The sequence below is a fragment of the Trichosurus vulpecula genome, chromosome 4 (genome assembly GCF_011100635.1).
Source record: "Trichosurus vulpecula isolate mTriVul1 chromosome 4, mTriVul1.pri, whole genome shotgun sequence".
NCBI lineage: Eukaryota > Metazoa > Chordata > Mammalia > Diprotodontia > Phalangeridae > Trichosurus > Trichosurus vulpecula.
Window position 1 is genome coordinate 268135000 of NC_050576.1, and position 16897 is coordinate 268151896.

The 16897-nt window shown below is 34.8% G+C and overlaps 1 protein-coding gene across 1 annotated transcript in view; it reads left to right on the forward strand.

Moving 5' to 3' along the window:
- Positions 1–16897, forward strand: part of ATR (ATR serine/threonine kinase) — a 121536-nt gene that overhangs the window by 90134 nt on the left and 14505 nt on the right. The window contains exons 36-45 of the mRNA XM_036755385.1: positions 1654–1796; positions 5045–5142; positions 5922–6154; positions 6875–7009; positions 8429–8632; positions 10129–10272; positions 12362–12512; positions 13263–13419; positions 13502–13655; positions 15572–15723. Coding sequence (XP_036611280.1) covers positions 1654–1796; positions 5045–5142; positions 5922–6154; positions 6875–7009; positions 8429–8632; positions 10129–10272; positions 12362–12512; positions 13263–13419; positions 13502–13655; positions 15572–15723 — 1571 coding nt within the window. The remainder of the gene's footprint in view (positions 1–1653; positions 1797–5044; positions 5143–5921; positions 6155–6874; positions 7010–8428; positions 8633–10128; positions 10273–12361; positions 12513–13262; positions 13420–13501; positions 13656–15571; positions 15724–16897) is intronic.

Here is a 16897-nt window from a genome sequence, read left to right on the forward strand (position 1 = left end):
TTTAAAGATCTAGAGATGAAGATGCATCTAGAGATGCAAACCTTTAATTCTAAGATAATTATCAATGCTATGGGCAAATTATTTCTTTAATTATACAATAGATGATTAATTATTGAGATTCCTATTCAAAGAGTTCCATTTGAGTTGCTTAAAAGAATTTGTGTGCAACATGAAAAGGAATTAAAAAGCATTCATTAAGTGCCTACTATGTGCCAGGCACTATACGAAGTGTTTTGCAAATAATATCTCATTTGTTCTTCACAACCACCCTGGGAAGTAAGTGCTGTTGTTATGCCCTTTTTCCAGTTGAGGAAACTGAGGCAAACAGGTTAAAATGACTTGCCCAGGGTCACATAGTTACCGTGTGAACCTGCATTTGAATGCAGTTCTTCCTGATTCCAGGTCCATCTCTGTTCACTGAGCCACCTAACTGCCAACTGTTTTTATTGATTACTTAACTGTGTGTTAAGTGCTATGGAAATGTAATGGTAGTATAAATGCCCCTGCAGGTCTTAAGATCTAGTTAAAGTTTGTTTTTCTGGAGGTGATCTCTGGGGTTTTTTTGATTGTCATTTTATTTTCTGTATTAAAAAATTCTGGACAGTTTTGTATTTCTTGCACTATGGTGTTCATGTTTTTTGACTTGTGTTCTTCTGGGTGATCTATAATACTTAAACTGTTTCAGCATATCTTATGATCTTCAAGATCAGTGCTTTACTTTTTTATAGAGATCATGTATTCTTTTAATGTTATTGCCTTTTGCATCTTTTCTCCTAGATTGTCCTTCACTTCAGTATTTTTGTATTCCAAATCAGTTGTTCTGTCTTTTATTTTCTTGACACCTTAGATTCAAGTTTTTCTATTCTGCTAATTATTTCCACTATGTAGGCCATAATTTCTACCATTCATTACCTTTTAACCTCTATTTTCAAGATTTGGTAACATCAGGCTGTGATTCCATTTGCTCTTGGGAGTCCATTGGGTCTTCTGCATCTTTGGGTATCAGTCCCTTTCCTCCTCACACTTGTGAGCACCTTGCCCCGTTTCCCTCTATTCTTTAGTTTTCTGGTGCAGTGTTGCTGCAGCATGTTGCTGCCCTAAGCAGAATACTCTTCTTCCGTACACTTCCTTCTCCTTGGCAAGGGAGTGGGCATAGCTGAGGTCTGCTACTTGTTGATACCCTTTGCCACAGCGGGAAGGCAGGGATGGAGTTGCTGGCTTAGCAACACACAAATTGCTGAATGGATCCCAGAGCACAAGCTGGTAGAATGTGTTGTGTCTGTCTTGCCCAGTGTGGGAGTGAGCATCTTAGGTATTAGGCTTCTCTGCCTAATTCATCAAGGTCTTACTTTGTTGGACTCTGTGATGTCTTGGTCTGCAGAGACAGCTTACACACAGTTTCCTATTTTGAGGAGTTTATGAGGACTGGAGAAAATGCCTAGTCTTCCATCTTGTTAGTTACATGACTAAGGTTTGTTTTTTAAAGCACGTTTTTCTGGTGTTATTGCCTACCACGCAAGGTTGTTATGAAAAATTATGGAGAAACTATCAACTTTTATTTAAAGATTTCTTTTAGGAAGACTTCTCGTTTGAATTACCAATCACATATTCTAACTATTTCCTAAGGTAAGTTTTCCAATTTATCATTTTCAGGATGTAACATTATTCTTGCCAGAATGGGAGGATGGACACTTTTATCTTGCCAAATACTATGACAAATTGATGCCCATGGTCACCGACAACAAAATGGAGAAGCAAGGAGACTTGATAAGATATATCGTTCTTCACTTTGGAAGGTAAAATTTAAGATGTAATAGTTTTGCTTGATGAATCTACAGTCGACTGACTTACATATACTCACACAGCATACCATTGCATTTAGTATTTAAGTGGTTCTGTTTCCTCCTTTACCTGTGATATAATTTGTTAACTGGATATTTAAATTGAAAATTTTTAAGTGCCTCATTTGAAATCTGAAAATTCTTGAACATGAGATCTCTAATGCAATATATTTAATAAAGGCTGTCTATTTCCTATACTGCTGACCAAATTATATTTATTAGAAATTAAATGAAATGGCAGAGCTATCTAGGGTTTGGAAGAAACAGAACATCGCAATTCATAAAAGCAGATGACTATATGTCCTTCCAGACTTGGGAGAAGATTTTTTTCACTAATTAATCACTGAATCTGAAATTTTTTAATTTGGAGAAATTAGTGAAAAGTTGTTTTTATAGGAAAATGTATTCTGAATTCCGAACAACCAACAAATGAACTTTTGGACACCAAACTCATTTGTAAGTTGAACCTTGTTTATATTGATAATCCTTGCCTGTCTTGTGTCTATTTACATTAAATTCTTACTTGCAAAGATTGATCACAATAGTTTATTTAGTTGGCTTTTAGCAAAATATTATCAAGAATTATTTTAGTAAAGTAGTGTACTTGGATCAGAGGTTTTAACCTATCAGAGTATTGGCCAGGCTTCATTTCCTAATACAAAATTCAGACATCAATGAATCTGGCTTACTAATGGCTTGTAGTTGAGGCAGAAGTCCTTATATATTCTACTTCAGAATTGAAGTGTAAACAGAAGAAAAATAAGTGAATTTGCTGATTGTTTTATCCTGCTGTAATAGCCTGAATTTGATCTTTATACCTTAGAAGGTGTCATCTTGGATATCAGTTTATATTTTATGTGCTCTTTTTTCTGTTGAGTACTACTGCCATTCTTCTAGGTGCTGTGAAAGATTCTGTAAAATGTGCAATAATATCTTGCTTCCATTGTTTAAAGAGGCAGAAAAATGTTTGACCCTTTTCAGAAAGTTTTATATCCAAAATGTTATGAGGGGAAAATTCCAGAATTCTTATAGATACAGATGTACAGAGGCAGCAGTAAACATGCTATATTTGGAAGAAAGTGAGGATATTGGTCTAGCACAGGGGTTCCCAAACTTATTTGGCCTACCACCTCCTTTTAAAAAAAATTACTCAACAACCCCCTGGAAATCTTTAACCCTTTAAAGATTTTTTTTTGCGTCATTTCAAAAAATATATATAAATTTTTTTAATGATGCCTCTTTAATATTTTATTGTAAATTTATGGTTTTTTTCCTGCGTTGAAATTTTGATGATGCAACATTGCATTACGTAACTGTATAGTATCGTATTGTAAACAAGTCATTACACACACATATTCCTGCTGATGCATGCTAGACTTCAAAACAATGCGCAGCACACTCGCCTGTCAACACTTGCTTGTTAGGAGCTGTCAGCAGACTTGACCACTGATCAGTTATAACTTGCATTTTGTGTGTTTATTTCGAAAATAACGTAATTACTATGACTTTAACTCTGTTACACAACAGATGAAACATGTATGAATGGTTTTCCAAAATTTTCTTCTGTTCTTTCTTTATGCTTCCACTACCCCCTCATTTTTATTCAGTGTCTCCCAGTTGCATCCGAGGCTACTTCTCTCCCCCCTCTTCCCCCATCGTTCCAGCACATCCCACGGTATCACCCACTTTGGGAATCTCTGGCTAAATCAAGTATCTATCCATAGGTTCTACAGACTGCTCCCTACTCCCCAAGGTTCCTATATGTAAATTTCAGAAGGCAAGGAGGTTCTGTGACCTTGGATTGGAACAAAATTATACTTTTGTTTTTTACTAACCTCTAACATTTCCTTCTATTTGGAAGGGGTCCATAGGCTTCAGCTAGCTACCAGAAAGGTCTATAACACAAACAGACCTCCCAATCTACATGGAACATGTGGTTCATGATGGGAAAAGGGGGTGGTTAGTGGAAAATTAAGTTAACTGGTAGATTGCAGAAAGCCTCAAGCAGTAGACTGAAGAGTTTGAGCTTTTCTGTGTAGGCAGAGAGGAGCTATTGAAGATTTTTAGAAGCTGAGCAACTTGGTGAAATCAGTGTTTCGGAAAAATAGTCTAGTGACAATGGGCAGGGCCAGGAAAAGAAGAGATTGGAGGCCATTGGGCCCCCTAGGAAGTTGCTTCAGTGATTCTCCAGGCCTAAAGGACAGGCTTGATCTGACACAGACTTGTCACCTCCTTACTTCTTGATCAGCATTAGGATGAAAAATGGCTCATTCAGTAGTTAACAAAAGGAAGTTTACTTAGCCAGAGCATAAGAGCATATTTAACAAGGGTACTCCAATGTTTGCTTGAGGGGAAGAATCTCATTTCCATATGGAAACACATCTGGTTAGCAGGGCAGGATATGATAACTCATCGTAATCTAAAGGAAAATGTAAATACTGTATGTCAAGGGCACCAACTTCACATAGGTGGGCCTTTTTATGTTCTTAGATGACCAGGAAGCTAGGTCAGAATGTCCAGAGGCTTTCAGGAAGCTGCTTTAAGGGAGACACAATTTTAACTTTAACCATGGGCCAATCAACCCCAGGAAACATTTTAATTACCTTTCAGGGAAAAACTAGATCAACTTTCATGGGGGAAAGAGTTGGGATATTGCTTCCACCATACAAGGAATAAGATAGTAAGGGTCTAGACTAGACTTATGTCAGTGGAATAGAAAGGAAAGAATGGATGAGAAATATTAATGAAAGAATATACAGAACATGGTCTAGCTAGAAACTTAAAAGTTGACCTTAGCCAAAGGCCATTGCAAGATAGAACTTTGGCACTGAATGGGTAGAGGGTGGAATCAGATAACTTCAAGGCTTAAGACTTAGTTCAAATACTACCTTCTGCAGGAAGATTTTCTGAATCCCCTCAGCTCCTAGTTCTTTCCTGTCTAAAAATCTGTTCTTTAGCTATCTTATATGTATTTATTTATTTTATGTGTCTCTTTAAAGTATAAGCTGTCTGAGAGCAAGAACTGTTTTTGCTTTTTTCTTTGTACCCTCCCCCCCCCTTCCTTGGCACAATGTAAGAGCTCTTAGTAAGAGTTTAATAAATGCTTATTATTTGATTTTTTGAATTCTATATGTACTCTAGATTTCAAACTTTATAATGTAAAAAGAATGATGTACTAATACTTTTTGACTATGCCATTACAGGTCTCTGCAATATGGTAACCAATTCATATATCAATCAATGCCTAGGATGTTATCACTGTGGCTTGATTTTGGTGCCAAAGCATATGAATGGGAAAAAGGTATAACGTATATTTTTGAAAGAAAATTGTTTTTTATAAAATCAAATTTATATTAATAATCTATTAAGTTGTGAAAGTTTGATGTAGAGACTAATTAGAGAAATGGCAAATTAAATAGCTGCAGTTTGATTCCTAGAAATATTTGTCACATAATATATGTCTTAGAGCCCCTAAGTGAAAACATGTCCTTACCTGGATAAGTATGCCTTCCTATAGTTGGGCATATGAGGCCTGCCCAATGCAGAGATGAATTTAGGACAATTCATACTTATCAGAGATTTAGTGCATTTTTTGATGGGGCTCAGCATAGTGGAAATGTCAGGTTACCCATAATTTGAGCTGAGCAGACTATACAAAAAATAAATTTAGCTTTGACAACTTTGCCTCTAAAGAATTTTGTGACTTAAGGTAATACTTTGTCTAGACTTCAGTTCCCATTTAACCCAGCAAAGAGATTATATTTGATGAGAATTCTAAAATTCTGATTCTTTAAATGCCAATGACAGCAGCTGAAGGAGTTTCCACATGTAGAGTGGTTTGTTTATCCTGTTTATTTTGGATTACAGCTGATAGCCTTAAATGGGTCCCCATACTTCAATATATGGCCAGCAATGGCCAGAGAGTATTTTCCTATTCAGGAATAGGCAGACACATAGGCTTTGCATATGATTATAACAGAGGTTCAGAAGTGAAGGTTTGGGAAAGAGTTTTTTAAGCTCTGAAACTTTAAAAGAAGTGTATACTTCTGTAAGACTGATTTACTGTTGTATTTCTTCTAGCTGCTCGTTCTGATCGTTTACAGATGAGAAATGATTTAGCCAAAATAAACAAGGTGATCACAGAGCACACAAATTATTTGGCACCTTACCAGTTTCTAACAGCTTTTTCACAGTTGATCTCCCGAATCTGTCATTCTCATGATGAGGTCTTTGTTGTTTTGATGGAAATTATTGTCAAAGTCTTTATAACCTATCCTCAGCAAGCAATGTGGATGATGACTGCCGTATCCAAGGTAACTATGTTCATTTCTTTTTATAAAATTAAAAAATAAATTACAAATATTTGTATCATTTTCATTATCAGTAGTAGCTTAATAATACTCATCTGTAAATAAAACAAAATGCCCAGGTTCTTTTCCTCTTTTGGAATATTGTAAAGCAAAAGAGAGGCAGCATGGCAAGACAGCTAGAGAGTTGGTTTTACATTCAGGAAACCTTGGAGTCAAGGCCTGCCTGTGTCATTTCATCTGTGCCCCAAGAAGTTCTCCAAGACTTTCAGTTACACAGGAGTTGTTGGTCTGCAGCACAGAAGGAAGTTTTGACACTTGGAATTTCCTATGCCGATGAAATCACAAATCTAAACCTTTCTCACCCACTAAAAAAGTGAAAATGCTTTTTGAAAGCACCATAGCTTAAAATTTTAGTACTTTATAGACAGTTTCCATGGAAATCAGTACATTAATAAGGTTAAGGTAATAGACAGTTTTTGTCGACAGTCAGACAGTTTGACACTATGGCAAATGATAATATATTTTGTCAGTGTTTTTATTATATAAGGCATCTGAAATGTGAGCTTCATAACTCATATTTGTGTATGACTCAGTTGTGAATTATTAATGACAATTCATTTCCTTTGCATTTGATTTATATTATACTTCAAAGTTTCAGAAATAGTTTTTTATTTCAGAAGTAAACATGTAAATTGAATTTGATAAGTATACTTTTTTTTGCAGTCCTCTTATCCCATGCGTGTGAACAGATGCAAGGAAATTTTAAATAAAGCTATTCAAATGAAGAAATCTTTAGGAAAGTTCATCGGTGACGCAACTCGCCTAACAGATAAACTTCTAGAATTGTGCAATAGATCGGTACAGTAAAAAGTCTTATTATTTTACAGACAAACCACAGGGTAATTTTTGCAGAGAATTTTTGGTATGATTTGAATTGTTGTCTCTCTCATAACAGCTACTTTACTCTATACTTCTCCTAAATTAGCTCTGCATTATTTTAATGTTCAATGAACTTTTATTATCAGGACCAACGTTAAGTATGGGATATTTTTTTAAAGCCCATTTAAATATTTATTTATAAAATATTTTTAGCTTTTTAAAGTTTGTCTCTCCTACTTCTGGCTTATCTTTTCATTTCAAAACCTTTAATATATTTAAGAACATTGACCTATATGTAATAATAAGGGTTGCTATAGAACTATAATATATTAAAAATAATAACAACCAAAAGAAAAACTGGGCTGTTTTTGTAGTAGGAAAAAATTTTTGGAAATGTTGATTCATTTTATCAAAGTATTTACTGCCATTTGACTGGTATATAGGTTTCTGATAGCTGATACATATGGTAATTTAGTAGCAATTCAAACACCAGTGGCTTTTTATTATACCAGATTATTTATGGAAAGACAATCCAATAACTCAGTTATTCAGGGGTTAAAGGACATTCTGAGGTCTCTTGGGTTTTTTTTCCTTGTTCCGTTGTATACTTTTAAACTACTCAATTACAAGCATACAAACATTGAATCAAATGAGATAGAATTTAGTTATTCTTAATTTGTTCCTTACCAGTAGCTGTGGTAATAGGTTATTAATGTTAGTAGGTTCATCCTACTAACCTAGAGTTAGTTCATCCTAACCTAGTGTTAGTAGGTTCATCAATATGGGCATGTCAAAACTTAATAATGAGTTGCTTTTCAAAAGTGAAATTTTAAGTTGTTTAGCATTTATTCTTTTACCTTGAACATTGAATAAAAGAAATAGTTAAAGCATAGAACTGACATTGAAGATGCCCAAATATTTCCCAGGTGTTTGTTGTTGCTTTGCTATATAATTTTTTAGAAGCTATTGTTTTCCTAATTCTTTTTCTGTGGTCAAAAGGGAGGATAATTCTTGCCCAGTTAATTTGTTTAATATTATATATAGCATATTAATCTCTTGGTACTACAACTTTTTTCATCTTCATATTGAAGTACTAATATCTAAAGCCTGTCCATATCATTGGGATTTTTGTGACCAGTTTTTAAAGTCCTTGATAAAACTTTGAGCTTAAATAGAATATTTTAATTGTGATATTATTTTATCATCATTATATTTGTATGTTTACCACAGTATTTCACATGTAATAGGCACTTAATAAATGTTTACTGACTTGAATTGAAGGCTTTGCTGTAGGGGAAAAACAACTGAGGCACTATGGTGGCAAAGCTTGGTTAGGATTTTTGGTTAAAAAGCATTTGAGAACTCTGAGATGAAAAATGTACTATCTTTATTTTCCAGGTTGATGGAGGTAGTAGTTCTACTTTAAGCATGAATGTTCATTTCAAAACCCTTAAAAGACTGGTAGAAGAACCAACATTTAGTGAAATACTAATTCCCTTACAATCTGTAATGATACCAACTCTTCCATCAACTCCTGGCACTCATGTTAACCACGACCCATTTCCTGGACATTGGGCCTATATTTCAGGCTTTGATGATATGGTAAGATTCAGCATTATATGACTGTATCATTCATTTCCATGTTTTTGTTGCTTTTCTTCGTCACTACATGAGTGTTAAGTTTTTTCTGAAAACGTCATAACTGCAAGTTGAAATAATTCATTCTCTGTGAAATATTCAGTGTTGTTAAAAACTCTAGGACTTGATCATTTCTTCAGATAATTGAACTTTAACCTTAATAACATTTTTGAGTTTAAGAAATTATTTACTCTAAGTTCCAATATGCCCATATTATAAAATGCTGCTAAAATGAAACCTAGTATGTTTCTTTTTTGATTATTACAAGTTTTTTATCAACAGTCCTTGCTCTCCCAAAGGAGAAAATGTGAATGAAGGAAAAAACAAAAGAAGCATAGATGGTAGGAAATGGAGGAAAGAGAGTAAGAACAAAACTAGGCAAGTCTTATTTCCAAAATCACTGATGATGATAGGTGATGTTTATGGCGCTCTTCACCCACATTGTGTGAGCAACTCCTTCAGCTGCTGTCATACAGCCTTTGGGGTAGGTCCTATAAGCATTTTTATCGTCATTTTACAAATGAAGGAACTGAAACTCAGAACTAGCCTCATCACACACCTAGTAAGTTCAAGGGCTGAATTGGACCCCAGAAAGCTACTGACTTCCACTCCAGTGCTATTTCTACCACACTGCCCTCTGTGACATTAAAATGTTATTTTATTAAACAAACATGTTAATATATTTAAATGATGGTTCTTCCTTTAAGGACTGGCCTCCTTTTGAGGGCAAAACCTTATGGCTACCTTTGCTTAAAATGCTTTTGGAATTATCTTCACAGCCAATTGATAAGCTATAGAAGAAAATCAAGATTATTTATTTATGTCTCATTTTTAACCATGCCTGATTTTACTTGGCTTGAGCATTTACCTCATTCATCATACTTGCCTCAGAACTGACTTTTGGCTCCTTTTTTTATTATTGCAGTCTTTCAAAATAATGTTTCTATAGGGCAATTCCAAAAGAAGAGTTCCCAAAACATTTTGTGCAATGGCAGCATCATTGGATAATCTTACAGCCTCCTTAGGTGACAGTGTGATGACTCAGTTGGGACATGTATACTCTGGGACCTTTATCAAAAAGTGTGTCTCATTGCCATATGTCACACCTTTTGTTTTTCCATTCACTCAAAAACTGCTGCTACCACTCCTTGGGAAAAAGGTCATATGGTGGTGAAAGGACTGCTCTCAGAAGGCCTGACTTCAAATCTTAGAATTCATACCTCACGGAATTGTTGAAAGGAAAGCCCTTTGTAAGCCTCAGTGCTCTAAAAAAATATGAGCTACATCACTGGGAAGCCATTAAGCCTTGAACAGAATTGGTAAAATAGCAAATTTATAAAATATGTCAGTTATTTCATTATTTTAATTATGTAGTTATGACTAATACCTGAGTGTTCAATATATTACATTTTTACTGTCGAATTTCAATCTAAATTCATGCTCAAATGATTATCTTTCAGGTAGAAATTCTTCCATCACTTCAGAAACCAAAAAAAATCTCTTTAAAAGGATCAGATGGAAAATTCTATATCATGATGTGTAAGCCAAAAGATGACCTAAGAAAAGACTGTAGACTTATGGAGTTTAATTCCCTGATTAATAAGGTTTGGAAATAATTTGCTTTTATTTCAGTATTTGTATACCAGGTTTCCCCCCACCCCCCAAAAAAATTGTGTGTGTGTGTAAAATTTATTTTTCACTAAACTTTTTTTTTAATTCCAAATTTTCTCTCTCCCTCCAGGCCTTCCTCACCCGTTGAGAAGGCAAGCAATGTGATATCAGTTATACATGTGAAATCATACAAAACATTTCCATATTAGCCATAATGCAAAAACAGTAAACTTAATTTTCATAGAATTTTCAAATGTATTGGTTATTTGATTTGAAAAACCACATACACATGATTTGAAAAACCATGTACATACACATATACAAAATTATCAAAGAGGAAGTTATGTCTCCCCTTTCAACTTCTTTATAAATTATAAATCCACCAGTTAATGGCATTTAAACTTTCTTTTGTTTTCTTCAACTCAAAATAAACTAAAAGGCTTGTTAATTTCTCCCTTATGGATACAACATGTTGTTCAGTTCTTTCAGTTGTGTCCAACTCTTTTTGACCTCATTTGGGGTTTTCTTGGCAGAGATACTGGAATGGTTTGCCATGTCCTTCTCTAGCTCATTTTACAGATAAGAAAATTGAAGCAAATAAGGTTAAGCAACTTGCCTAGAGTCTCATAGCCAGTAAGTGTCTGAGGACAAATTTGAACACAGGCCTTCCTGACTCCAGGCCTGGCACTTTATCCACTGATTAGATGTCTTTAAGAGTTAATGCAAGGTTGTCCCTTTAATAATACTATTTAGGTTTCTGTAAATCCAGCCATTGCTAAGCACTAAATATCATTTATTTCCTTGGGTAAATATTTCCAGAGCTTTGCTATGAAATAAATACTTTTTTTGTCTTCTGTGAGCTTCATGTTTTCTCCTGTCTAGTTCACTGAACTTGTTTCAAGTAAAGTAAAATTAATGGGCCCCAAATAACAGTATCAGGAGATTGACAAAATAATTTAACAAATTATGTTTATATCCGGCTAAATCAAAAAAGATGGAAAAATCAAAACCAATGTTTTTAAAGCCAATATTTCCAAGGAGTTTACTTTTTCTTTACCAGAATAGCAAGTACTTTAATTACAGACCTTTTCAGTAGTTATTCATGTGGTTCAGGTACTTGATACTTCTGAATCTTTTCCTGGCCTCAAGTTAAATTTGTCCCAGCTTATTTTCTGGGCTTTGCCTTTATCAGCATTAGGAAAGATAAATAATCTTGGCGATGTATTAAAGTGGTCTAGTTACAAAAATCTTGTTTTATTGTAATCTTATCTAGTCAACCCATACCATAGGACTATCTTATAAGCCAAATTGACTTATTCCAAAGTTCTTTTGATAGTTCTGTAATTAAAAGAAGTTCAAGGTCACATTTAAATGTACTTTATATGTGAAATATTGGTATATTAAACATACTATACCGTTAGAGTAAATAATGGTTTGCTGAGGTCTCAACATAGTGTCATTCATTTTGCCAGTAATTACTTAACCTAACAAGTGTGAAGTAGTGTTTTTTGGTTAACCTGAAAAATAAATCACTAAACATCTCTTTTGGAAGTTGAGCAGATGGCATGTGAGGGGGCTATACTTATTATCTCAGTTTTTCCTTCTTTCAATTCTAAAATTGGAGGGAAAACTATTCCCTCTTAGGAATGTTATACAAATGAATTAGATAAGACTTGTATAGCTTTCAAGTCTTCTGGGAGATGTTTTCATACGCAGCTAGAATATTTAAACGGTAGAAGGATAGTATGAATAACAAAAACACAAACATAGTGAATTATTGGTGTCATGGATTTCTTCCCCTTCCATTTTTGGTCATAGTTTTATACTCACAAGAATTAGATGGCAGTTTTCATTCCAAAGAATTAAACATTTCTGTATCAGTGTTATACTAAGAAATAGAGTAGCCATAATTCTTTGTTGTCAAAGAAGCATATTTTCTTCTGTACCATTTTGAAGGATTGTTAGCTAACCTATATTATTCTTATTAGGAAAAAAAACCAGTTGCATTTATTGAAACATCCTGAAATATATAGCTTTATATTGTTTTCATATGGTTTCTTTACTGTTTTGAAAAAAAAATAGTGCTTAAGGAAAGATGCAGAGTCTCGTAGAAGAGAGCTTCATATCCGAACATATGCAGTTATTCCCCTAAATGATGAATGTGGCATCATTGAATGGGTTAACAACACTGCCGGCTTGAGACTTATTCTTACTAAGCTGTATAAGGAAAAAGGTACTGAAAGATGTTCTTTGCTCCTAATTTATAACATAGGTATATAATTTCAACTAACACATTGCTGTACATTTTTTTTTCACTTGTACTGGGTTGTTCTGCATGTCTTGCATCCTGAAGTAAACTTAGTGGGACTCATATTGAATTATAGAACATTTCTATCTAGCATGGTCTTTACCCCAACACTATTTCAGAAGATCTAGGGCTTGCTCAAGTTAAAGTGTCTCATAGGGACCCATTCCACATTGGACTTATACTTGGTCTTTCAGTTATTGGTCAGAGCAGCTTTGAATTTAGAAAATTGTTTCCATCCTGCACATGATGAAGTTTCGTCTGAGATTTGCACAAGGGAACATCTTTTGGATCTCTGAGGCTATCCCTGAACTAGAATGGACTGTTCAACGCAGTTATACAGCAAAATGGGTTCCCTAAGTTTGATCACATGTTGATAACCACAAGAGGTTGCTATTCCTTTTTCACTTGATGTTGAGTTTCATAGTTCAGGGATTAGACTTGGACTAGCTAGTAAATGGAGATATAATCTTGTATTTTTTTTTTGGTTGTATTGAACAGCATTTTTTGCCTTGATTATAACTGAAATCTTTTCCTTTTGCATTTTATTGATGTTCATCTCTTAATTGTTTTCAGACAGAATTAATATAAAATATTTTTTATTTCATATTTTAATTACAAAATTCTATTCCTTTTCACATATGGTTAACACAATTGGTCAAAATTTGTGCCCTGTAGGAGTATACATGACAGGAAAGGAGCTTCGCCAGTGCATGCTGCCCAAGACAGCTGCTTTGTCTGAAAAATTAAAAGTGTTCCGAGAATTTTTGCTGCCACGGCACCCTTCTGTTTTCCATGAGTGGTTTCTGAGGACATTCCCTGATCCAACTTCATGGTCAGTTGGTTATTTGTTTTAGCCAGATGCTCCCTCAGTGCAGCTGACACCAGACATATTCATTGTGTTTTGTTCCCTCCAGGTACAGTAGCCGATCAGCGTATTGCCGTTCCACAGCGGTAATGTCTATGGTTGGTTACATACTGGGTCTTGGAGACCGTCATGGTGAAAACATTCTTTTTGATTCTTTGACTGGTGAATGTATACATGTGGATTTCAACTGTCTATTTAATAAGGTAAATGATATGGCTAACTTGAGTCACTTTAAAGTTTTCCTCCAGGTTTGTTTCTGTAATTGACCCTTACTAACTCTAGTCTGGTCATTAGTAGCAGACATTAGTGCAGGTATTGACAGGGAATTTCTTGATTATCATAGAGTTCATACCTCTCTTAATGCTTAGTATTTGGGGTTGGAGTCCAAAGTTCCCTTAGTATGGTAGATGGGAAAAGCAAACTGAGTTCACCTTAAGGTTTACAGTGCTTTCCCCACAACAAACCTATGTAGCCAGAAGAGGCAGTATGATGCCCATTTTACAGATCAGGAAATGGATACCTAGAAGATTTAAGGGTCACAAAGTTAGTATCAGAGCTGTGCATACAGCACAACCCTAAGAGACTACTTCCTTCAACTACCAAGGAACCAAGAATAGTAATAGACCTGTTGTTAGTTGGTAACAGGCTCCCAGAACAAGAGAGAAGGAAACAGATAGAAAATCAAGGGAGGAAAGGATGAAAAAAGAAGATGAGAATCTCAGGGCAAAGATCTGCTTAGGGAGGCTCTTCAGATCAAGCTATGTGAGGACCAGTTGAAGGAGATAGGAAGATATGCCCTGAAGAAAAACTTGGGGCAGGCATGAGAGCTATCTTCAACTATTTGAAGGCTATCACTTGTCTGATTTGGCTGCAAATGGCAGAACTAGGTACAAGGGGTGGAAATTGCAGATAAACAAATTATAAGACTTAATATTGGGAAAATTTTGTAATATGGCTTTTCAAAAGTAGAATGGGTTACCTTAAGAGCTATAGTCCTCACAAGATGTCTTCAAGCAAAGTCTAGACCACTGGTGTCAAAGTCAAATAGAAACAGTGGTCATTAAATCATGTATAAGGGAAAAAAAAAAGAAAAAAAATCATATAAGGATCTCTGCAGGTCATGTTTATTTTGAAAAGTACATGTTTATATAGTCCCTTTTTTATTAATTCATTGATTTTGTTAAATATTTCTCAATTACATTTTAATCTACTTTGGGTTGCACTCAAGAGTGTGATGGGCAGGCTGCTTGTTTGACACCTTTGGTCTAGGTGACGATTTGCTAGATATATTGTAGAAGATTCTTGATCAGGTATGGGTTGGACTTAATAGTTTCTGATTGCTCTTCTAATTCTGTGAGGTTTGTGTGGGGGGAATGTTCACCTGGGGTTCTATAAGGCAAGGATTTTAAGGAGTTAGATCATCAATTCCTCCAGTTAGAAAGTTAAAATTCTTTTCGGGGTGGGGGAAGGGGGGTGGAGTGTAAAATTTATATACATACTTAGTAACATTTACTATAAAATTGAATTGGATATAAGTTGCAGTATTTTAGATTCAAACAAAGTTGCTTGCAAATATCAAAAGTACTTCTTAGGCCAGTCCTGGCTCTAAAACAGTTGTGTAAAAGGGATCATGTGGGGATTATAATAGGTCTCCACTATACTTAGAAAGGGTCAACTTAGGTGGCACAGTAGATAGAGTGCTGGGTCTGGAATCAGGAAGACTCATCTTCCTGCGTTCAAATGTGGCCATAAACACTTAGCTGTGTGATCCTGGGGAAGTCACTTAATCCTACTTCCCTCAGTTTCCACATTTGTAAAAATGAGCTGGAGAAGAAAATTGCAAACCACTCCAATATCTTTGCCAAGAAAACTGAAATGGGGTCATAAAGAGTCAGACACAACTGAACATGACTGAACAACAACAACAAATATTTACAAAATTGATTTCCAGTGGTTATATTTTATAATGGGTCTTTTTGGTATATTAATTCCTAACATGTTAGCATAAATCATTTAGATATTATGTTGTTACTGTTCCATTTAAATAAAGTAGATGATAAATTCTATGCATACATCACAACCGTAAGTTTATGTCTCTTTTTAAATTGTGCATGTTAAGGGAGAAACTTTTGAAGTTCCAGAGATTGTTCCGTTTCGCCTCACTCATAACATGGTCAATGGAATGGGTCCAATGGGAACAGAAGGTCTTTTTCGAAGAGCATGTGAAGTAACAATGAGACTGATGCGTGACCAAAGAGAACCTTTAATGAGGTAACAGATAGCTTACACTAGTAAAGAATAAATTTAAGCAACTCTTCCCTCTTGGTCAGTTGTATAGTAAATTAGTCTCTGTTGGAGGAGAGAATCCCTCTCTTTTTGTGCGGCCTTGTGCAGAATGTACATATATAACAGCACTACTCTCACTCATCTTTTAATATCTTTCACAACTAGTATATTCAGTCGCATTGGCAGCTTTTTGCATCTCTTTTGTAAGAAAAAAAAGCTTGGCATCACAGAAATTACTACTCTAACAGAAATTTCAAAATTTTTGCCATCCTGATAATAAACTAGGTATATTGCATGGCATTGGCAATTTAAGACAGAATCTAGGAAAAAGAGAGAAATCTGATTCTTAAATTTGCCATCATTTAAGACCTCTAAATTTGGGAGTTTTAAGTGTAACTGTTTATATAACTTTCTTTACAGAAGACCTAAATTAACTCATAACTGACAAGTTATACATAAATTGAAGTTATATTAACTTAAATTAAAATTATGTATTAACTATATAAAACTCAAATCTGAAATAAAAGATATGCACTCTCTAGGCAAAATTTCCCTCAACTTTAGAAAGAACTCTGGATACACTGTTGTGTTGTTGGAAATATAATAGGGGAAAATCCATCATGTTCAGGGTCTGTCAAATAAAATATCCTTTTTTTTTACTGATGATCAAATCATCCCATATTTGTTAGGTGCTTGTTAAGCATTATTCAAGGCATTGTCATTATTTACATAATAGAAGAAAACATTCTAAAAAGGGCTGCTTTTCTTTTTTAAAAAATTTATTTTTTTTCAGTTACTAAAAGTCTTTCTTCTCCCTCCTACTCACCAGTCATCACTGAAAGGAAAAGAAAAACAAAACCCTTGTATCAAACATGCATCATCAGGCCAAACAAATTCCTGCATTGGCCATATCAAGAAATTATATGTTTTAATCTGTACTCTGAGTCCACCGCCTCTGTCAGGAAAAAATGTTTCATCTTGAGTCCTCTGGAATCATGATTGATCATTGCATTGATCAGAGTTCTTAAGTCTTTCAGAGTTTATCTTTATAATATTGTATATAATAACATTATATAAATTGTTCTCCTGATTCAGCTTGTTTCTCTCTGGATCACTGTAAGTGTTCCCAGGTTTCTCTGAAACTGTCTCCTTCACTGTT